General features: G+C 41.3%; 1 protein-coding gene across 1 annotated transcript in view; it reads right to left on the reverse strand.

Annotated features, from left to right (window-relative positions):
* The window catches only part of SAMD3 (sterile alpha motif domain containing 3), a 39,512-nt gene that overhangs the window by 6,078 nt on the left and 8,530 nt on the right, over positions 1–24,904 (reverse strand). The window contains exons 2-6 of the mRNA XM_083731358.1: positions 4,770–4,878; positions 3,798–3,978; positions 2,099–2,197; positions 1,410–1,595; positions 574–658 (exon numbers count right to left, since the gene is read on the reverse strand). Coding sequence (XP_083587484.1) covers positions 574–658; positions 1,410–1,595; positions 2,099–2,197; positions 3,798–3,978; positions 4,770–4,854 — 636 coding nt within the window. The 5' untranslated portion in view covers positions 4,855–4,878. The remainder of the gene's footprint in view (positions 1–573; positions 659–1,409; positions 1,596–2,098; positions 2,198–3,797; positions 3,979–4,769; positions 4,879–24,904) is intronic.

Raw genomic sequence — 24,904 nt, forward strand, 5'->3', positions numbered from 1 at the left:
CAAGGGGAACTTTGGGCCCTAGGGCCTTGCAACACAAGGTTTCTTCTGTGGAGAGAGGAACCTTGGTAAGCTTATACAAATCACACCTTTTGCCACAACCTGGGAATAGATAGTATTCTCCTAAGGAACACAACACTCTTCTATGAAGTCTTTGCTAACATACTGAGGACAACACACGGCAAATCTCCGGAAAGCCCTGCATGGAGTGTAAGATCAACCTCTGTGGAATGATGTATTGAAGGCTCCACAGGGTCCAGCAGCATCCCCTAAGCACCACTCTCTCAAATAAGACTATAATCACTGGAAAGCCCTGTCCCAATTCAGACAGCTGCTCCAGCAGGATACTAATGGTGGAGGGTATAGAAAGCTGCTGAGAGATCATGGAGAATCCACAGCATCCCATTATCCCTGTCTGTCTCCAGGCAGAAGTCATCATACCTGGCAAACAGGGCTGTTTCCATGACATAAGCAGGCCTAAACCCCAATAGAAATGTGTATAATCAAATAAAAGCAATTGCATGTTTAATTCAAGAAAAACAACAGTACAGAATTGCATTTGTTTGGGGTACTTACAAAGCCATTCCCATCCTCATCAAGAAAAGGGTATGCCTGGAGCAATTCATTGACAACATCATTATACTGCTGAGTGGTTGGATATCTGCCCACGCAATATAAAATGCATACAAATATTATTATTTAAAGTGCCCTGCTGCTTCAACTGGAAAATCTTCAGCTCCTTTTACATTAATGCCCGCCTCTATCATACAAAATAAAAAATACACTCTTGGCAATCTCTACTCACACACTGGCCCAGTCATTCCTATCACTGCTGCCACCATATCAGGCTGCAAAACACTGATCTGTGCCCAGGGTGAGATTTGATTTCTTTTGATTTGAGGAAGGAGATTTGATTTCTTTTTTAGCACTGTGGAAGCACTTGTGCAGTGGATATCTGTGTGTGGGCTCCTACATCTGTGTGTGAGATGTTGCACGTCTGCATTGAGGTGGCGGGCACTCACAATCCTGAGGGTGAGATTGCACCCCTGCACGTAAGTGAGACATTCCTGCTTCTTTACCAAGCTCCCTGTGGTTTGGTGACAAGCCCTGAGAGATGACAGCTCAGAAGACAGCCCATTGGTCCAAACAAGACCATGGACCACTGTCTGCAGGGTTTATTAAGTGACTAGGTAGCAAGAGAGTAGAAGTAACTGGGCTCTGGCTACCCTCCAGGCCTCCCAACCCTCATACAAGTTATGGGCAGCCACAAATATATTCATTCTGCCTTTCTACTCATGCACTCTTCAAATCAAAGTTCACAGCATGCAGAGATCAATTTATCATCCTTATGGAAATTCACCCCCTGCTATATTGCTCCCATGAGGCAGAATGCTGAAGACTGCCTTACTTACAGTGATCCTTCAAGATACTTTGTCATGTCAGCTTGCAAGAATTCAATTATCCTTATTCTCACACTGTGGTCAGGGCATTTTCTTTCTGCTAATATGCATTTGACATCATAAGGGAACTCAGGCAGAATATATGAATTTGTCCATTGCAATGCTTTGCATCTTGCTAAAACATGCCTCATGTTTTTCCTGACAAAGGAAGCAAAAACGACCATTCATTAGCACTTTAAATTCTCACATACTTCATTGTGCTAGCTCCTTCAATTGATTTATTATCAGTGAAAGACAAGCCATCCTCTTATTATAATATATTTGCTATGCTTTACACTCCAGGAACATGGAGTGTCATTTCCACATAATCTATTTTTTAATGCATTACAAATTATGATATGATCCGAATTATATTTTTCTTTATTATTTTTTTATAAAATGTGCTTTAGTTTATTTTGCTTTAGAATCCTCAGTCCATCCTTATCTCTCCCTGTCTCTACTCCCCTCCCCACAGTAGTTATCTGCATCCAAATAATTTGTTCCCCCCGAGAATCATACCATCTTTGTGTAAGACTTAAAAAAACTAATGCAAGCAAATGATATTGTAATCCTTTGTTATTGTCAATATATCTTGGTAGTATAGGAAGTTCTATATGAAGATAGCTATATCTTTGGAATTAGAAGGATAACCAAAAACTCACTTTTGTTTGAGAACTCTTTGGTCAATGGATCCATCATCACGGCTTTCATTAGGAGAGAAACAACTCGCCTGTCCAACAGTTAGCTGAATGCCATGGGTTCTATAAGGAAGGAAGCATGTTGCCCAGTTGATTATGAGCCACAACAGATAGCAATTCCCTTCTTGATCCAAGTATAAGGGTCTACTTTTTAAATCCCTTAAATCTCCTTTTAACTCTTCTCTTTACATTCCTGCCTGAATGAGGGCTATGTGGAACTTGGAAGCATCGATGGCCAGGCTGGGTTTAGCCAGTCCCCCAAACAATTTTGTCTGGCCCCTGTGACTCTACCATATTTTAATGACAGTCTGGTACAAAGTCTGCCTACTAATTCACTTGCAAGAAGAATAAACAAATATGATCAAGTTGTGAAACAGAGAGATCCACAGTGTATTTTATATATTGTTTATAGCTGGGGGGGAATGTGCTTTAAAGGTGTAGTGTGCACTCAGCCCTTATGTCAGTTGGAAAAATATATATCTGGCCCTTGGAGATCTTACAGACATATAAGTTGGTCATCTCAACTTATGTCAACTGCTTCATGGATGCTACTCTGCTTTAGTGGATGTAGTTCAAGAGAACTGGGAGACTTGTCCCTTTCTTCCTTTGAGAACAAAATGGTGAATATCATTTTCCTTACAAGTTAAGCTATTATAGCCTTGTAGTTCTCCACCTTTAGCAAATATATTGTTATAGCTTTCTGATCTGATTTTGGTGACTAGGGTTATCATTTTGGGTGCTCCTGAGCTCATATCTGATCCTGAATCTCCTTTCAAGCGCCCCATTTATATTCTCTAAAGCATGAGTGACATTGCAAGGAGCACTGGTAGACCATGAGGTTCTGGGGCCATGCCTCCATAGAAGCTAAAAATACTGGGCAATGGTCAGAAGAGGTGACTCATTTGGATTCTCCCACCATGAGGGGGGAGGGGCAAGGTGTTTGTATGTGAAAAATAATAATAAGGGTTTTAGCTTGGGCCAGAGTCCAAAAGGCACAGTAATACTGAGATTTTGGACTCCATAAACTAGCACCATTTTAGAGGGGTGGTTATCCTCCTGAAGATCTGATGTGGGGCTGTCATTTGGAGTGTTTAAGCTGTGCCACCACCTCTGTTTAACCTGTTAATTTGAAAATAAAATGCAACTATGACAAGACGCCAATAATCCTCAGTTTACCTTGTTGGAAAGAAAATAAAACATGGTTACACACTGTGCCCCTGGCAGTTCTCACTGCCAGAGCAAAATGGGGAAGTGTAACATTATTACTCCTGATCTATAGATAAAACCTGAACTACAGATTAAGGATGAACCTTTACAAGTGCAAAGATTTGCTCGTTCTGCCTCTGGGTGCAATTTTCAAGCAGGCTTGAAAGCCCAAGCACCTTTCTTTTTAGAAACGAGGCAAAAAACTAGTTTGAGCTGAATATTACAACAGTGCCTTAGAAAAACAGGACAGGCTGTTATTTTTCCATATTCAGGGGTAACAAGCAATAAACATTCATTGCCATATTCTGCTGAGCTTCTAAATTCACATTACTGTAGTAGCAAAATTCAGTGACTGTAAAAATTAATGAGCATTAGCATTAAAACAGAGAACCACTCTGACTGGAATATAAGTGGGATGCTTTTGTTTCTTCCTTTATTTTTCTTTGCAGAGCCTTACCCACTGAATTCTCCTGGTGACTCAGAGAAGGGCTCTTTGCAGGTAAAAGCTGGTCCTTCTGTCTGCTGCTTGCATTTTTTAATCAGATCCATTAACACTGCCTGGTGCCCAATTTTCTTGACCAGCTGCTGGACCATCCTGTCGTTAAGAGCCAACAGAGCAGCGCCACCCACTTCTTCCTCTAAAAGAAGAGCCAAAGAATCATTACACATGGATTGCCTCTGGCTGCAAGCAGGCAGATGTTTCAAAGACAATTGGTCATACCAAAAGAATAACAGTCTTTCTTTTTTTGCGCATTGGAAGGAAAAGTTCTATATAAACTGTAACACCAATCAATCTATATTGCACACTATCCATTTTCAACTGAGTTTGAGTACAGATGTTCTTAGGCACAATATTAGCTTTGTGGGTTTAGCTTTGTGCCGGGTGCTGAATTGCTACAGAGGGGGGCACTGAGGCAGGAGTCCGGCTGAAGTCTTCTATCCTAAGAACTTTTCTCCCTACCTCCAGCCCCAGCCAATAAGTTGTGGTTGTCTAATGGTGGTTAAAAGGTACTCTCCACATCCACAGAGGCACTGTACTTTTTTGATTGCTTCAAAATGTTCTGAGGATAAGCATGTTTATTTTAGTGCTGAGACCTGGTGCATATTTAGTCCTGTGCTTACCTCACAATCCTGATCTGGAAATCAATGAAAGCTATTCCCTGGTTAAAAACTTACAAACTGCATTGCTATATTATTATGTAACTAGGAAGCAAACACTATCAAAACAATTAATTTCACATAGAAACATGCTACCAAAATGCACATAAAGCTTTTAAGGATTTAGTATTCAACAGTTTATTCTGTATTTCTCCCCCACTCCTGCAACAAATACTTAGAAACATCAATGGAAACCTCATTTGATTTAATAAATCTCTGTAAATTACACAGATATTTGACACATACAGTGATACACAGAGAACAGTCTTACCACGAAATTTAGGAACCAGGTCTCCTAAGTTTTTCAGTAGCAACCAGTTGCAGACTTGATCAACTGACCAACTTTCCATCTCCATTTGTTGTGATGGGAAATTCCACTACTGTACAGAGTTTGGAAAAACAAGAACAAGAAGATGATTCTATTTTAAATCTTTGAGTCAATGTTTAGTTCTCCCCTACCCCCAAAACCTGCTATTTTGCAAAATAGGTACACATAGTTCCAGGCTGATAATAATTTGTTCCCATATTTTGCACACTATATATTCATGCCTGGTGTAAGGAGGCAGTTTTATGATTCCTGTTACACCTGATCTTAGAATCCAAGTCTTGCTTTCCTCTGTTCCGAACAAGCAGCTTCATTCTTTATAATACTGAACACACCCTGAGCCCACACCATTAACACCCAAGTTTCCACACAGATACAAGAAAGGTGTGAAATTCACCACCACTATGCTCATCAGGAAATGGCTGACATTTTTTTACAGAAAGCTGGGATGGGGGAGAAAACTACATATTCGCCTCTCGCATACACATTTAGAGCAAACTGAATGCATTAACCCACACTGCTCCATTGAGAAACTAGTCAAGTGAACACGTACACCAATGGGAGCAAGATGAACAAAGGTAGAAAATGCACAGAAACGCAAGCCAGTTTTGTGAAGTCACCTTCACTAACACCTTATAATTCAAGCTATTTCTAGGAAATGCAAGAAACTGATGTGTTTGCAGGTAGATTTTCAAAGGGTCAGGTCCGACTGAGAAGAAGAAGAAGAAGAAGAGGAGGAGGAGGAGGAGTTGGAGTTTGGATTTGATATCCTGCTTCATCACTACCCGAAGGAGTCTCAAAGTGGCTAACATTCTCCTTTCCCTTCCTCCCCCACAACAAACACTCTGTGAGGTGAGTGGGGATGAGAGACTTCAAAGAAGTGTGACTGGCCCAAGGTCACCCAGCAGCTGCATGTGGAGGAGCGGAGACGCGAACTCAGTTCACCAGATTACAAGACTACCGCTCTTAACCACTATACCACACTGACTCTATTGTGACATTCTCTGTCCTTGAGGCATAGGAGACAACTCCTAGGGGGCCAAGGTCCCCTTGCCCCCCAATAAAATACTTGAGGAGGCTGCCCCCCAAAAATATTGATGGGCCTTGCCATTCAAATGGTGTGTCTGTGCTGTGTCTTGTGATTGTTGATGCGAGGCAGGGCTTACCTGCCCCCCAAATATTTTATTCAAGTTGGCACCCCTGCCTTGAGGTCACACAGGGATCCACATTTCAGTGCTTTTGTGGGGAGGGTGAACTAACCTGACCCTAAGGGCTTCTCTTCCTTCTTCCATTCCAGTTTCCTGAGGTCTCTCTGAATGGAAATGCCCACTTCCTTTCATGAGACAGGTTTTTGAAAGTTCTGTGCTTAGCACAGATTTAAAATCCTTGAATCAAGCAGTAGCAATTCCATGATTCATACTTATCCGTCAAATACAATTAACTCAGAACCATGGATTCAGAAGAGGATTGTAGAATTCATCTAGGCCAATCCCTGTTCCATCTTTTCTGCGGCAGCCCATTAGATATTTGGAGGCAGCATTCATGTCTCCCATTGATTTTCTCTTTGCTGGGCTAGCCATATGCTTTCAGCCATTTCGTATGATTTTCAAACCCATCACCGTAAGAAAAGGGCCATGGCTCAGTGGTATAGGAGAAGGCCTCAGGTTCAATCCCTGGGTAGGAAAGACTCCTGTGTGAAACATGGAGATCCACTGCCAGCTGGAGAACATCAGGCACAGGGTCAAAAGTACCTCCAGGCTTATCTCTCTGGCTCTCAGGACTATCCCAGGCTATGTAAAACACCTGGATTTTGCATGGCTAGAAGGAAGACCACAGTACAAAGGTAAGAGTCACATCCATTGCCACACCCATGTTTGCCTCTAGCCCTGCCAACCACCAGTGCTGGAAGTTTGTTTATGAGGAATTGCAGCTCTTGGGCTAAAAAAGATCCCCTATTCCTGGAGTAGACAATACTGAGCTCTAACTTAGTACAATAAGGTACTAAGTTCTTTGTTGTTCTCCTCTAAGCACTCCAGCAAGGGAACAAAATGGAGAAGAAAAATGGAGAGGCAGTGATGGAGAGGAAAAGCATTCTTGGGTTTCCCCACTGCTTTTCCTCTCCTCCCTCCACCGCTGTTTTCCTTCACCATTTCAACCCCCTTGCTTTTATCACAGCATTTTGCCTTCCCATTCCCTGACGTCTTCCTGTCCCTTCCTTTTTGCACCTCTATCAAACCACAACCCCACAGAGCCCTGCATACGTAGCTGCCTCCTAATGGGCAGACTACCGGCTTTGCAAGAGAGTAGCTTCAGTCTCCAGCTAAGTAGGCCTTGGTGCAGAGGTGAGAGAGGTCGGTCTAATATGGAATGAAAAGAGGAGGCATTTGGGGTGGGGGGGGCAGGACAGGGAGGTGAGATTAGTATTCTTCCACCACGACTCTCTCCTCTCCATCCAAAGACATGTTACAGACAGTCAAAAATACTCAAGGGCGGAGGACTGGAGATGGGGTGGCCTGAGCCCTGACAGAGAGACCTGAAGAACTGCATTTTGTCCCTGAGCTTGATATTCCCTTTCCGTGCTCTGACCCAGCACCTTTAACAAACTACAATTCCCAAGTTTCTCAAGGGGCACACCATTTTCTGGTTCAAAGTGTCTTGGGCTGGCCCTGAATCCACCTTTACAATCATCATAGGTTGTGGGAGTATTTTTGCAGCAAAAACCTGGGAGGCCGCCGAAACGTATTTACCCCCTTTCCCGTGGAAAAATCTTGTAAGGGCTTTATTGGCCCTTCCTGCGTTGGCAATGGCGTTTTTCATCTGTTGGTGCCACGAGACCCTTTCCTGAAAAGTTATTCCCAGGTATTTGAAAGTTGCTACCTGGTCAATAGGTTAACCATTAATTCTCCATTTGTGTTTCCTTCTTTTTTTGAAAACACCATAATTTTAGATTTGCTGTAATTTATTGATAGTTGTTCCGCTTGACAATAGTCAGCAAGTGATCTCAAAAGCTTCTTCAAGCCAACGCAGGAAAAGGAGAGTAGGACTGTGTCGTCCGCATACAGAAGCACCGGGAGGGGCATACCTGCCAGTTTGAGAGGGTGGGCATTTTCTTTTGCCATATTTACTGCTAGAGAGTTGATATAAAAATTAAATAGCGTTGGCGCGAGGACACATCCTTGTTTAACCCCATAGTGTGTTTGAATTTCTTTAGTTAGATTGCCTGACTGATCGCATCTTACCCTCACCCTGGTGTTTTCGTATAGACCACAGATAAGGCGTAATAAGCGTTTATCTATGTTTGTAGCGCCAAGCTTTTCCCAGAGTCTGTCCCTTGGTATTAGATCAAAAGCCGATTTAAAATCCACAAAAGCTGCATATAAAGACCCCCCTTTTCTAGAGTATTTGTCTGCCAGGTGTTGAAGGATAAGGGCCTGGTCTATAGTTGAACGCTTTGCTCTAAAACCAGCTTGAGCTTCTGATAGAAAATGCTCTCTTTCCATCCACTCCACTAATTTATCACATAAATGAGCAGCTTACAGTTTGCTAATAATACTTAATAGACTGATTGGTCTGTAGTTAGCTGGCTCAGTTCTGTTTCCTTTCTTGAATATTGGAATGATGATGGCTAAACCCCAGTCCTCGGGGATAATAGCCGCTTGATTTATACTAGTGAACAAGGCGGCTAGCACAGGGGCCCACCATTCAACATTTGCCTTAAGAATTTCTGGTGGGATATTGTCAGCACCCGGGGCTTTCCCTGATTTAAGAGATTGAATAAGGCCAGAAACTGTTCTTAACCTGAAGCACCACTTTAGCTAATGGGGCCTACCACGTGCGATTTCTGTTCTCATCCTGAAGCAAAGTTCTTAACCCGAGGTACTATTTCTGGGTTAGCGGAGTCTGTAACCTGAAGCGTATGTAACCTGAAGTGTATGTAACCCGAGGTACCACAGGTATTCATAAATGAATTCTAAGGCTTACATTTTCTTTTCTTTTTTAAACTCCTCTTCCCTCAACCCAAAACTCTGCTTATTTTAAACCAGGAAGTGGATGCTTCCAATCTTTACATCACAGGGATGCTAAAGCACACAAGTTTGAGGCCCACCCCAGGATCACTCATGTAGTGCAACATTATGGTTAACATTACATCCAAACCTGCTCAGTGTGGCTATAGGTGAGCTTGGTGCATCAAAATAAAACAAAGTGTAGGCATCCTGTTGTGAAGAGGGTACGGCAGCCTTTTCTAATCTGATTACTTTGTATATCCTTTAAAAAGAAGAAGAAATAATTCAACACAAAGTTGCAAAAACATTTCGCATTCTAAATAGAAAGCATAACTGAGCTGGTTCCTATCCCCAAATTCTTATCTAGTATAAAGCTTATTTTCTCTGCATTTTGCCCTCTGGCATTTTTTCTAGTTCTCCTATAGCATAATATGTTTAAAATTATTTCAAGAATTATAGCAGTTGGCTTCATTTAGTAGCCATGGAGCTCCTCCCCACCCCCAGGCTAAGGAGCAATAACAGCGTGTGAAAAATCATTATTTGCTGTGAACTCTGGTGTAAATTAAAAAGATCACACCTTCCTGTCACACTTCTTGTTTCCTTGAGAAGGCTAGGATGAGATGAACAAAATCCTCAACGATGAAATGGAATTCAGCACAGAATACATTTTACTGGCCAGATAATTCATATTCCAAGTTAAAAAGAATTCCAAGTTAAAAGCTAGACAGAAAGAGAACAATGCTGTAAGTTTGCCATTGTAAAAGGAGAGCTTTAGTCACCAGGTTATATCAAGAGAAGTGGACGAAGCACACTAAATACAACTGCAGAAATAAGTCTATGTATTATTTGAATGATGGCTACTACACCACCACTAGAATGGGGTGGCATCTTGGCCATGGCATGCTACTCAGAAGCATTAATGCACCACCATTCACTCCATATGCAGCTAGGGGAATGGGCCACAGAGGAATAAACGAAGGCCCAGTACTATGTATGTCCCACACTGCCAGAAGGAGATGCTAGCCTAGCTATGGTTCATATTTATTGGGAGGGGGTCTGTCTTCTTTTCATTAGGCTAGATGCTATTTTGTATAACACTGTCCCAATGGACGTTTTCCATCCAAGTAACAAAATAACAGCTGGGAAGGGGGGCGTGATTTTCACTGGGAGCAGCAGCAGCAACACCTGTGCCAAATTCTTTGTGCTCTGGGTACAAGCTACCCCCTCAAATGAAAAACGTTTACATTGATACTGAAGAAGTGTGCATGCACACGAAAGCTCATACCAAGAACTAACTTAGTTGGTCTTTAAGGTGCTACTGGAAGGAATTTTTTTTGTTTTGACTATGGCAGACCAACACAGCTACCTATCTGTAATTGATTTCAATGTAATGATTTATATATATTTTATTGCTGTATCCTGCCCTGGGGCCTCCACCCACTCACCCTCAGATCAGTAGGGGTGGGGGCATTGGTAGGACCCCAAGAGCAGCACATAGAGGAAGGGCAGGAGATGTTGTTCCATTGGGCAAGAGGAAATGCTTTTGCTGGCAGAACATCACCATCATGTTGGGAGCCACCCAGAGTGGCTGGGGAAACCCAGCCAGATGGGCAGGGTATAAATAATAAATTCTTATTTTTACTGTCTCATTCAGTTTCTGCTGTCTCATTCTGCTGGTAGACCCAGATCCAGTCATAATCTGCATCATTGAATAGAGCAATTTAACAATTGTTAAAACTGAGGCTTTTATCTCAAGTGGCTTTTATTCAAATGTATTTAAGAAAGGGATAAAGGTTGGAATCTATATATGAAAAATTCAACTTGGAGCCTAGGTTGGGCATTTAGTATATTATTCCTGCCAGAGCATTAATCTGCAACCACTAACAAAGTACTGCACATTGGATGTGAATAATAGAACCTGGATGACTTCAAATAAGTGTTTCAGCTCTGGGTGTAAATGTATTTAAAGTTGTGATTTTTCACATTAGCAGCTCCTTTTAAAAGAGTTCAAGGGAAGTTAGCACTCGGTGCTGATTTCCTTCAGTGTGTTTTTGCTATGCAAATAAGATGATGTAGAAAGATAAGACAGCATAAAAGCCAAGCCAAAAAATAAAAAACGTGAAGAGATTTCTTTTCTTCTTATAGATCAGCCGAATGATTCAAAGGTGTCTGTGATTTCAGGGAGACGTTATTAGGAGCCAGAATAATTTTCCTAGCAGGGAGAGCAGTCCAGACCAAAACCTGTCATTCTGCTATCCAGAGTTAATACTTAACATAATTTCATACTCATAATGGGCTTTCTATTCTGTTGTGCCCTGAGTGTTGGTAACACATTTATTTTTCATGAGCTATAAGGGTTTATTTCCTTAAACTCAGCTAAAGAGGCAAAACCTTTCCAAAAAAATAATTACACATTTATTAAAAGCAGCCTCTTCCAAATTGTTCAGACACAGTAAAGCTAGAAAACCCTACATTCTGGAAACATTAGCAGGATTGCAGTAACACTTGTAATGTAGCAAGTACTATGGAGACAATGATGTTATGGTATATAAAATATAGATTATTGGAAAAGTTGCAGCAGAAAAGGTTTACTAATAGGGCCCATGGAGGGGAGCTGGGAAGATCAGAGATTTGAAGGAATCTGTAAATGTGAATGGTTGTATTGTTATATACTTGTAAAATCAAATAAAAAATATTTCAAAAAGAAGAAGAAAGAATACCCAACATTTTAGGGTTCAGTAACAAGTTCAACAGTCTTGCACTCTTTTAAAATTGGGTCTCCAGGTCTCCTTGTGCAAGCCCTAGCACAGAGAAAGTAGCTATCTTTTTACTATGCCAGAGCTTCCCAACTCAACTCAAGAGTAGCTGTGCCATGCTAATCTAGCTCCCAAATCAGGAGTGGATGAGTGTGATGCTAGCAGCCCCTTATATAAGATTATAAGTTTGCTAAAGAAGCCTTGGATTTCCTGTATGTGGCGAGGCTACTGGGCTTGCTGGAAAGTGAGAGGCCTTGCTTAGGGTCCCCTTCCAGGAGCACAAATCTCTGTGACATTGTAGCTGAAAGTGGTCCCTTAAGATGCCGTAACTTGAGATAAGAACAACATTTATGGGGTAGGGTTGGAAACTCGGGCCAAGCATTCACACTCTGTTATCATCAATTGCTTTAATTATACCATTAATCATGGTCAGTTGCAGGACAGAGAAAGGAAACCGATTATAGTAAGCTACTGAGGGCTTTGAATAAAGGCTCTTGGGTATTTTATAGGGTATTTTATAAATTACCAGACTTCAGTCAATAAAATAATAGGTCAGCATTAGCAACTGTGGCCTTTTAATGCAATGATGATCTCCTGAAAAGCTAGGCTGATTCTTTTCATTATGACATGAAAACACCCAGATTCTTTCTCTAGTAGTCAGTATCTCCCCCATGGAGGACCTGTAACCACTACTTTTAGCTATGTACCACTATGTACCACCACCCAGCTCTGATTAAAGTCAAGCCTTATGCTGATATTTCTTTCTCTTCTGTTTTACAGAAAAAACACAGTGTTGATTTTTTAGTTCTCACTAAGAAATGATTAATGATTTTAACAGTAAAAATAATAAGGAATCAATATTATATAAGAACTATAAAATTAAATTATTAAATTAAATAATGCTTCCCAGTGCTATTTTTCTAGAAAAAGAGGTGCTGGAACTCACCATGAACACTTCCCTTGATCTCTTATACAGTGGTACCTCGTGTTAAGTACTTAATTTGTTCTGGAGGTCTGTACTTAAGCTGAAACTGTTCTTAACCTGAAGCACCACTTTAGCTAATGGGGCCTCCTGCTGCTGTAGCGCCGCAGAGCATGATTTCTGTTCTCATCCTGAAGCAAAGTTCTTAACCCGAGGTAATATTTCTGGGTTAGCGGAGTCTGTAACCTGAAGCGTATGTAACCTGAAGCGTATGTAACCTGAAGCTTATGTAACCCAAGGTACTACTGTAATGACAATAGCATCCACCTGAGAGGTGCCAGAACTGAGTTCCAGCAAGTTCTGGCTGAAAAAGAAGCCCTGAGGCTTACAATATATATATTCAATATAGATATTCAAATTAAAAAGGTAAAAAATGGCATTGAAAGCATGACTTAATTAAAAATATAGATTAAAGCAGAGCACAGAGAAAATTCAATGCTAGGAAGCCCAAGTCCTACTTCCTTCCTGGACAGTCAAGAATTTAGATAAAGATAGTGGAAATTGTGGGTGTAAGAGAGAGCACACACACATTTGTTGGTTTTATTGTATTAATTTTTGTAATTCACCTGAATTTCTAAATGACAGGCAATATGCAAATATGCAAATAAAATTAATGAATAATAAGTGAGGCTTAGCTGGGTCAAAGAAGGAGAAGCTCCTTGAAAACAAGCCTTTGTATGTCCTAATTTGGACTTTCCCCCCTCAGGTTGTAGGCAGTGGTAATTTATGGTTTGCTTTGTAGCATTTACCCTAAGTAAGGTACAATATGATGTGATATACACTTTTAATAAGATACTTGCTTGTTGTTAATTTATTAATTCCCTTCTAAACCACTGTTTCCAAGTGATTTACACATAAATATATTAAAGGTTGATGGTGCTAAAGCTACAAGAATCTTTTTTAGGAAAAGAGTGAAGTATGCCTTATTTATTAGTTGTAAAAGACAGTACACTTTCTTGCCTGACTTTTTTTGTGTGTGCGCTATTTATTGTTTAGTAGTCAGGGAAAAGGTTCTCTTTTTTGCTTTGATTTATCCTAAGTAAACAAAGCTAAACCCAAAAGAATCGAAATGGATGAACAGCAGTCCAAATGATATCAGAAATATCATTTGGACCTCTCGTCCAGCATTCAGAGATATGTCTCTGTGTGAGAGAGAATGAAAAAGAGAGAGGGAGAGAGAGAGATTGCCAAATCTGGACATGATATAAAGCTGACAGGAAAATGGGTTGCGAAAATTAGGGATTCCATTAAACATTAGCTCTCAACTCCTCAGTTTTTGCCACACTGCTTCACTTTTAAGCCTCTTTCCCACTTAACCCCCCCTGCTCCTGCGGGCTCCATCATTCTTGGAAGTCCTGCATCACCTCGGCTGTCAAATGTGTGCTAAAAGTAGCTGCTTTCTCTTTTGCCCTCACCCTGTCAGCACCCGGGTTTTGCCATACACGCTGCTTATTTTCTGCAGTCACAGCACTGCCACTTTGCAACAGGCAGTGTAAGATAAATGAGGTAACTTGTTAATTTTTAATTGATTTTTCACACTGGGGGAATTTGGGTGTGAGAATCTAGAAGCAGAGCTTGATTATTCGAAAAGATGTGGAAGAATTCTCCATTCAAAAATCCTAGACATTTGCCTTTTAAAAAGCTAACCCTCTTTTTTTTCTGGGAAGCAGGTTCCTTTCAAGACTCTGAGAGGCCCTGAGGTGGAATGTGTGTCATTGCCCCTAAGCAAGCATATAATTCTTTCAAAACCATCTATATTTGACAGTATCAGTGTGTTACGTTCCTGTGCCTTTAAAACGGGGAAAATTACAAATACTATTTTGGATTCACTTCCAGTGTATAGCTCTCATTCAGTCCTTTGGCTTGTGAGATTCTCTTTTCATGTTTCATCAAAGCATTTCATAGACTAGGGGAGGCACGATCACCACAGAAGCACATCTAGTCTCTGCTGTCACATCCTCTGAGCTTCAATTCAAGCAAGTCACTGCCAATAGGAACAAATAGCAGCTGCTGTGTGGTGGGGTTTCCTCCCCACCCCAGCAGACAAATTAGCTAGGTGGGAAAGGGTTAAACCTTCCTCATTGCATGCTGCAGTTCCAGCGTGGCCTTGCACAGTCACTTCTTTTCTCAAAAAATAAAGTAGCCCATGCTGAATGGTTGTTTGGAAATCATGTTTCACATAACTTGTCGTGCGACCCTGATGCCCCCAATGGACATAAATGGCAACCTGTTCTAACCAGAGCAAACTGACCCTGTTCAATGTTCACCGTCTGAGTAAGCTGGGGGGGGGGGGTAGCTTGCTTCTGATTTTAGTGGGACTGTCTTATCTTTGTAAAGAAGCGCACATAGGAATGCATGTTGACCCCATTTGTAATCTGTGTGCCCTATTCATGCGTTTTGTCGAAGGCGTTAAGAGCTTAAACTGGGAAGGGGAGGGGGACACTCACAAGGCCTTCCCTTGCATTTTCTCTGTGCACGTTGACTCCATTTCTGACATGCAAAGGTTTGAAGCAAGATCCTAAGCACATCCCACTGAACACACTTGGAATCTCCTGTCAGACTTTCACATGTTGAGTGCAAAGATCTGACTCTCCCATTTGTAAAAGGATGGGAACATCAGGGGTGGGGGTAATGTGCATGGCTCTGTTTCCCTTGAATTAGTTAATTTTGAATGCCTGAAGGATTTTTATTTTATTAGATTTTATTTTTAGTGTTGTGTGCTGATGGTTGGTGGGAAGGGGAGAAGACTCACAGTTTTTTGGAAAGCTGGCAAGAAAAAATGTGTTGCCATTTAAGTTGACTGCCAATTAGAATGCAATTCCTGAAAACAAAACAATTGCTGTTTATTTTAACTTTGTGATAGACTAATTCTATCCAAAAATTGCACACTCTAAATGTGTTTGTTCTGTTCTCTGTCGGCTGTAGCATTTATTTATTTCTGCAAATAATTAAACCAACAGCCTCAGTCAACACAATGTGTTACTATTACTTCTTGTTTATAGCTTAAACACTCGTTTTCTTTTAGGGTTCTCATTTGTTCTGGGTTTTATGAAGTTTGACAATTTTTAATTGGTCTTTTAGCCCACCAAGATACATTTTTAACCACCCTCACCCACATAAATCCTTGGTAACAAATAAGGATTGGCTTTGTCCCTTTTGCCCACACGTAGAGTTTCTCTAATAGATGGCCCCTTTCCATATTATGCTGGAGACAAGCTTTCCTTCCACTGACAGCCAAATTTTCCAGCTCCTGCTCCCAGTCTGGGAACATGCCATGGGCACACAGTCCAATATGTGCGGTTGGAATATGTGTGGTTGGAGGAAGGTGTGGTGAGACTGCTTGGTTCACTCTTTCCACCTGTCAAAATACAGATTCAGTTGTGCTTTATTTTTATATCTTATTTGGGGTGCACCATTGGGTATTGGTCATTCAAGAGAACACACAAAAACCTCTCCTGCTCTGAAAACACGTGAGATGGTGTTGAAGACTTGCCCTGGGCAGGCCTGTTATTGCGATGGTATGTGTGCCACTCACACCTCTCACTGATGACAAGGCACAGCCAGCCATAGCCAGCCTTGGGCCATGACACATTGCTGTGGGCATAAGGACACTTTGCAGCTGCCAAGAACTTGTGGCCAGTGGGGTGTGTAGTCATCTTCTTCGGAAGAGCACATTGGCACCAACAACACGGGCAGATGTAACCGTGCAGTTGTGGAAGCGAAATTTAGGTTCCTAGGCAGGAGGTTGAAAGCCAGAAACTTCAAAGTAGCTTTCTCTGAAATTCTACCTGCTCCATATGCAGGATCAGCTTGAAAAGCACAGTTGCATAATTTCAACTTGTGGATGAGACATCTATGTTAGAAGGTGGGGTTGGCTTTGTTAGGCACTGAAGAATGTTTGGTCACAAGCCAGGCCTGTACAAAAGGGATGGGGATCCACTTGAACCAGAGCTTAGAATTAAAAAAAACCTGGCAGAGCAGCTTTTAAACTGATGGGGGTGGAGCCAACAGGAGCTGTGAAGCAACTGGTTCAAAACAAATCATATTCCAAGGATGAGGGTGCTAATGTCCGTGATTGTTTAATGAGGGAAGGGTAAAACTACAGAACTAAGAGTGCTGGTGTCAGGGACTGGGCAGAGGAAGAATGGTGGAGACCACCTCCCCAGCCTGACCCTTCCAGAGAGGAGGAAGGCAGTATAGATTTACAACAGTGGTTTGCGGGAGGTCATAGCTCAAAGGGGGAAACTTGGGAAATAATAGGAGAGGAGGAGGAGGCAGAGCCAGAGCAGCTGGCTGACAAATTATCACTAGAAAGCATTCCAGACCCACCATCTCCCAGAACCCGGCAAGCCTTCAAAGTAGGAGAGCAAAGGGCTTGGAGACAGAGGGCCCTAAGCGGCAACTGTAAGGTGGGTGGTGCTGTTGACGATTGAGGAAGTAGGAGAAAAGGGGTGTGTGTGTGGCGATTTACTCGGAGCAACAACATTACTCCAAGGGGCTGCATTTCTAAGCCTCTCTCTGTGAATATTGAATAAACAGTGTTGGTAAGAACTTTCCTTGTCTTATCCATTCCTGGCAAACTACCATGTGGGTTGGATCCTCCGACAGCTGGGGTACAGAGAGACAAAAACATTATAGGGCGAAACACATGTGCCAAAGACGTCTGGAGACAGGCATCATGTGCCAACAAAGATAGGCCGGAATGCATGGTTATGGAGGCAAGCCTAGATGAAGAGGGCATAACAGAAACCTGGCGGAATGGAAATAAGTAGTGGGACACCAGGGGTTCCATCTTCTTAACAGGACTGAGGGAGCCTATGCTCTGTGAGGGAGCCATACGACGTCGCGACGTCACATGTGTGATGCCATGTGACATCCTGATGCCGCACAATGCCACAGGGTACCAGGGGATGGACTTGAAGGCCTTTTGAGTACTGAGGGGGCTCGGCTCAGCCCCCTCAAAAAATGCATTGGGGGTGGTGAAACAGCCTCGGCCCCTAGGAGTTGGTGCACCTGTGGGACACAGTTTTCTGGGGATACAAGCTCTCTGAAAAGGACAGGGAAGTGTGCACGCCTTGCTCTAGACCTGGGTTACGCATCTTTGAAATGGTTTTTCAAACATCCTTCAGGTTTTTCTCTTGGTCCACCACCATCACATTTGCTAGACATATAAACAGAAAAACAGAATAGAATTGCTAGACGGAAAAGTTTGCAGTAAATATCAACATTTCGAAATTTTAAAAAACAAGTACAAAAAATGCTGTCCTAGAAAATATACATGCCTAGTATACTAAAGTCTGAACTGAGCCGCTGACATAAGCAAAAAATCTCTGGCAAATTATTTTTCAGATTTGTATGCTGGAATCAAGGGTGTAAATACTAAGAATGAGCTTCAGTATGTCTACAGTATTTCAAGTTCAGACTAGCACAAGTTCCTATAACATAAGCAACATTTGGCTTACTGTTTCTTCTTCTGTATTCAAATGTGCATTGCTCTATCCACTACTGGCCTGCAGCCAAAGATCCTTTTGTGAGGGACATCAGATCTGCTGCACTACCGTGATAACCTTTTCAAAGTATTCCATCAGCATTGGCAGCACCGGCTGTGTCAAATGCTCCTTAAAATGAAGCTTTATTAAGTCTCTCAAAGAAAATGATGCTGATGCTAGTAACAAAGAACTAAAAAACCCTGCAATAGAGGCATAATTCCACGTGGTGGCACCATAGATAGCAATTGCATTTCAAACACAATGGTAAAGGATACATTTGGGGTGGGTCTTTCCCAGTGATTTAAAAAAGTTGGACAACTCCCCTGCCCCCAAGTATTTTAGTGCGATATATATATATATATAGAGAGAGAGAGAGCACGAGCGAGCGAGCGAGCGAGCGCACTATTAGTGTCAGGAATGAAATTCTTGAGGAAAGTTTGCTGCTAGTGGAATAGACTTGCTGCATGAGATGACCACATCCTTGCCCATTGTTAAAAATACCCCAATGTATGGGATGGGAGAGGAGAAAGAAAAGGCATCTGTGTGCTTCTGCAGTGGAAAGGCAGGGTGCACAACCTTTAAATGATTGGCAGTGTAATCCTATCCCCATAGTAAGTAAGTTTAGCACTAAATCCCTTAATAAAAAAAAAAAGAGTAGTAAAAAATTCACAGATGCCATGCCATCACTGTGAGTATTTTTGCCACTTCTTAAAATGAATGAGCATGCCATTGCCAGGCATGTGAGCACTAAATAATGTTTGTAAAGTAATGAATGTGAAATAAAGCTTGATGGTGCAGGCATTGATGGCGTTTTGTGACTCTCACTTTGCCATGTTCAATATAACACCTTTGCAATGGATGTCCTAGGTGTGGAGGGAAGAACAGGGTCCAGTGGTTCTCAACCTGTGGGTCCCCAAATGTTGTTAGACTACAACTCCCATCATCCCTGAGCTCTGGCCTTGCCAGCTAGGGGTGATGGGGGTTGTAGTTCAACAACATCTGGGGACTCAAGGTTGAGAAAGGCTGGATTGACTGTGTTGCCCAAGTATATATATAGTAGCACCATTTCAGTGATGGGGGAAGCACCATATCTCTGCAAGAGAAGTGCCAACATACAAAAAAAAAAAAAAATATTTGGATTCTAGACCTCAGTGAACTAATAACTGTTCAGTTATTCTGCTTAAAAGCCAGAATCAGGAAGCATATGCGTATTATAAAGCCAACTGGAGAGAAACCCTGAATGGAAGTCTAGAAAAAATGAATCTGAGACAAATCCATAGCTGTTGAATGAAAGTAAATCATATCAAAGGGCATAAGCAAGAAATCACATCCCTGAGTGAATGATTCAGAATAATGTTTTACACCCTGAAGATGAAATATTATGAGTCAAATGTGGGAGAAAGGTAGAGACAATGAAATGGCGAGAGATTAATGTGCGCACACATACTCCTGTCTGAGATGGAACAGCAGCCAACCATGGCCTGTTCAAAACTCAGAATGCTTATAGACAGATTGCATGTTAAGTAATCCTTGACGCTGATATTCAAAAAGCAGCTTCAAGGAGAGTTTATGGTTCATAAAAAATCCTCACTCTGCATCTTTTGAGCTGTGTTAAATATCTGACTTCATATGGAATGAAAAAGGAACCCTGCAAAAAAAGGAAGCAGGAGAACAATGCTCCTTTTGATTCCAAAATAAGTCTAGTAAAGTCAAGATTATTGTCCTGCCATGGTTTGGAATTTGCTCCCATCAATGGCAAAAAGATATCTACATCAGGCACCACAACATTCATTCACAGAGAGAAACTCTCCTCTGTTCAGAATGGAAGAAAGGTTTGGTGTTCAGTCCTAGCATGCAATGGAATGTGGGGTTGTCTGCTGGAGCAGGTCCAGAGAGGCTAAGCCAATGCAAACAGGGATTGAGCAGGAAGAGAAAACAGTCTCTCATGAATCGTGGGTTTTTGAGGGGATATTTACAAAGGTCTTTTGTGGGACTCAGAGGAGGCAGGACCGACTCACCTGTAAGACGGACTGAATCAGATGCCTTGGGTGGTGGAATATCGTGGGGCAGCAGCCCTGTGGGTTCCCTGCTCACCGCTACCGACGCTAGCAGGTTGGTGTAAAATCCAGTAAAGCAGATCTTAAGAGTCAAAGTCCTGATCTAAGAAATTGTATAATTCATCAACATTCTAACATGATGTTGTGGCCAAACAGGTGCAATTAGTTGCTATTCCTGCGCTATTGATCACAGTGCTGTAACTTAGCATGGCAAATACATATCCAGTAACAGATATTATGGAGAACTGTTAACTAAAACATATAAGCAAATCCAACTCTGGCTTCACCTAACTATCTGCCATGGCAAACTTCACTCAGATAAAATCTGTACTGGCCCTTATCCATCTGTAACCAGATGTTCTGACCATGCCTATATTCTTACCATATGAACACACATGGAGTCTGTGTGCAGACTTAGCTTCCCTGTAAATTGCAGTTTATGGGAATGCTCTACTCACATGTATAAGACAAATCCATAAAAACAAATTGCACAGAATTGTATTGAACTGGTTGTATGGAGTATATGTATATGTATATCCCAGAAACAGTAAACTGGAGCTTTTGTCATTAACCTTCCTGAATCTTAAATTATTAAGAGCTTCTTACAATTCTATTTGCTTTAAAATAATATCTTTTAAACCCAATGACACAGTTGGAACACCCTTCCTTCAGATGTCAAGGAAATAAACAACTATCTGACTTTTAGAAGACATCTGAAGGCAACCCTGTTCAGGGAGGTTTTTAGGATTGATGTTTTTATATCTGTTGTAAGCCACCTGTCTGCGGAAGTGGACAAACACCGCCTCCCTCTGCCTTTAAAGGGAGATACGATAATAATAATACGATGGTGATATCTGATTTATTACCCAGACAATAAACTCTGCTTGCTCTTTCTGCATATTCTGCCATGCTTTTACTGGGCAAATGGTTATGCTTTTTATTGATCAGCCCTTTCAATTATCCCATCCATAAGAAGCTCTCAGCACTATAAACCCAGAATGGACGAGATTTTCCTATTTCCATGGAAGCCAGTGGTGCTTCTTGCCTCTAATTTCACTTACAGCATGCCCAAGTCCCCAATGCACTCCCTTGGCATTTATTGCCTTCCTCACTTGCTCTTCCTTCCATTATTAAAGAAACATGTTTTGTGTGTGGCTTGAACATCGTTCCCAAGTGTATTCTAGTCCTGATATTTAATCACAGGGATTGGCTGCCAGTCACAGACTGCTTGAGCTCTGCTCTCGCTGAATGTGATTTCAGCCGCATCCCCTGATTAAATTATACCATTGCTTAATCAAGGGTGATGTATTCCTTTTATATTGCAGGCAAGCAGGGGTACTGGATAACAGAAAGGGTCTGTAATAGTGCTTTGTAAATGGTTCTGCTCATAATCTCAAGGGATAAGATTGTTATTTGTTTATATAATATGTTAATTTTGATTCTGCATGTAGGACAGAAGACTATGCATTTGAGAGGCATGTCCAGAATCCATTTACCAATAAATGGACAAAAAGGTACTTATACATCTACTGCTTTCAATTGATATGCTGCCAGATGTGCCTTATTTTCATTTAATAACCTTTGGATGACTGACTTCTTCCAGAAATGGTTTTGTAGTGATTCAAAAACATAATAGTAATCCTGAGGTCATGGACAGAATGTACATTGCAAACTGCAGCTAGGTCCTGCTTCTTTTCCACATCAGCTCATCTGAGTTGATTTTCTTGTAATAGGAATGAATCATTTCATGAGTTTGCTATCTAGGGGATTCAGGGTAAGCCCAGGGATAGTGTTTCTCTCTGCACAGGTATGAAAGGGGATGCACTGTAGCAATAGCTTGACCCACTCATCTGCTTCCTCCACCTCCTGGGGGCCAATATAATAGCTCTGTTTGTTGAGAAAGCTATGACTATATCTTCTTTAATAACTACTGGTAGATAACAGGTAGATTTCTGGTTTTCAAACTTTCTGGTTTTCTGGATTTCTGGTTTTCAAACTTGCAAGTCTAGTAGTATTCTTGACAAAGGCTGGACAACGAAGCAGCAAAGAAAGGTATAATTAGTAATTTCATTTAAATACTAGGTATAAACCAGTCCCACCATAGCTACAACCTGCAATGCGCTCTATGTGGGGCTACCTTTGAAGGTGACCCGGAAACTACAACTAATCCAGAATGTAGCAGCCAGGCTGGTGACTGGGAGTGGCTGCAGAGACCACATAACACTGGTCTTAAAGACCTACATTGGCTCCCAGTTCGTTTCCAACCAAGCACAATTCAAAGTGTTGGTGCTGACCTTTAAAGTCCTAAACAGCCTCGGCCCAGTATAACTGAAGGAGTGTCTCCACCACCATCATTTAGCCCAGACACTGAGATCCTGTGAGAAGTGAGATTACAGGGAACTAGGCAGAGGGCCTTCTCGGTAGTGGCGCCTGCCCTGTGGAACGGCCTCCCATCAGATGTCAAGGAAATAAACAACTATCTGACTTTTAGAAAACACCTGAAGGCAGCCCTGTTTAGGGAAGTTTTTAATGTTTGAAGTTTCATTCTGTTTTTAGTCCTCTGTTGGGAGCCACCCAGAGTGGCTGAGGAAACCCAGCCAGATGGGCGGGGTATTATTATTATTATTATTATTAACCTAATATAACCTGTTTCCTGGCAGGCTTCAGCTCTTACTTTGTGAATACTGTAATGCCAAAAGTCTAGAAATAACTGTTGGTTTGGAAAGATCTAAGTGGCATTCCACCACTGCATTATACATCGTCTACATAAAACTGCTTTTTTTTAAAAAAAAGACATAGATATCTCTGTCTGACAATAATCAAATAAAAATTAAAAAATACACATGTTTGATAATTACTGAACTAATTATTGCCCAACCCGCAGCAACATAGGTTAAAAAAAAAAAGCTTTAGTGACGTGTTTGGGTTACTTTGCTCCTTCAAAGCCACAAGCCTGCAAAACCTTAATCTGAGGTCTTCTCTACTTGCCACTCATTTGCCAGATACCCTTCAGATATATTGGCACAGCCCACCTATTTCTGGAGATGGCTTGGGCTGCCTTGTTTCTAGTTTTTCCTCCTTCCTGATAGCTCCAGTGGGGTTTAAACTGAGGCTGCAGACATGCCACATATTTAAAGCACATTTTCATTCCCAAAACGAACCTTGGGAGCTACAATTCCCAGTGTACATAACAAAATACAGTTCCCACAACCTTAGTCCCAGCCAGGTACAGAGGTTACCTTGCACTTGTCTGAAAAGATGATGGGGACCTATATCTCAGGCAAAGTACATTTTTGTACGTATTGGTTTATGGTTACGTATTGCTATAGAATTTCATGATTCTGCTTTCATTTTAATGTTAGTCTATACATGCTATTCAAATCTCAATTTTAAAGAAGACAGAAGACAGAAATCAGACATATTAGGCAGAAAAGCTTCTAGAACATAATTTGGCATCCTGAATACATTATGTTTTATTAATTTCCAAAAAGATGTTTTCTCTAACCCTCATAGTTTTCCCAAGCCGCCTCCCGAGTTTCTGTATATTGCTTGCTGTCTGTTATCTTGTATTATTGCAAATCAGAACATTAAAAATAAAATGAAGGAAAAAGTATGATTACAGACTGTGTCTTTCCTTAATTATTAAATAATAATTTTAACAGCAATTTAGCATAGGTTTAAAAGTATCTCAGAGAAGGCCATTATCATTGGTTTTTCCAACAATGGTATAACTAAGATAGTTGAATACCACCCAATGTAGAATTTACATTTCAGAGTATATCCACTGAAATTAATGAACATAGTCTTGTAATATTCATTGTTCTTTATTCTATGTTTTGTAAAGCTTAGTTGAAAACCACCCATTGTCACTAAAACAGATGTAGTCCATCAGGCCCAAGATTCGTAGCATATTATCCAGGGGAGGCATTAGATAATAGGCCTGTGCTTGATATATTTACGGGAAAGGATTTAGTGATGAAAATATCAGAATTTGGTATTCTAGTTTTATCATAATAAAGGGGCAATACGTTTGTCTATGCTTCCTACACAACCTGCAGGATGCAAATTGATATCTATTTAAAACCACAGAGTTTCTTTATGCAATATTATAGGGTGATGAGCAAAAGTGATGGTGCTAACAAATTGAAACGGATGACGTATTCTTGGTGAGCAAGATGTCACTATTCAAAGGAGAATTTAACTAGCAATCCAGGGCCAACATCACTATGGCATGGCGAGGTGATGAGTGAAATGGCAGGTAAAAAAAAAGTCACTTGTCATTCTATCTACAGGAAGAATTTTTCTCCAATAGTTAACAGGTGAAATTGAATGCTTTTTGGAGCCTGCCCTTGCCATCTTTTTGTGTGTGTTAAATTGACATGAATGTCAGCTGGAATGGCAATTCTGGCTGATGGACGAATTGGTCCATTTGAGAAGTTTATGTGAGCTAAAATAATGAAATGCTGACCCTTAGCAGCAATACATGCGTTCATTAAAAGATATTGTTATGCGCCGCCCCCAATCTCTGCTGAGCTATAGCAAGATTCCAGGGTTTTCCAGGCACTTAAATCAGGGTTGTGTTTCCACTGGAAAATCAAGGCACAACAGAGGTTGCAGTGTCTTTGTGAAATATGGTTCATTTACACATATTTATACTTGAGCCTTGATGGAGGGAGTGAAGAACACGTTACACCTCAAGAGCATTTCTTCTTGCTTCTCCCATGCTCCTTGGTCTTTGTGCGCAGCCTCTCCCAGCCAGCACCACATGGAGTTCTGTCGCCACTTCCTTCTTG

This window comes from Podarcis gaigeae, assembly GCF_964106915.1.
Source record: "Podarcis gaigeae genome assembly, chromosome: 3".
Lineage (NCBI taxonomy): Eukaryota > Metazoa > Chordata > Lepidosauria > Squamata > Lacertidae > Podarcis > Podarcis gaigeae.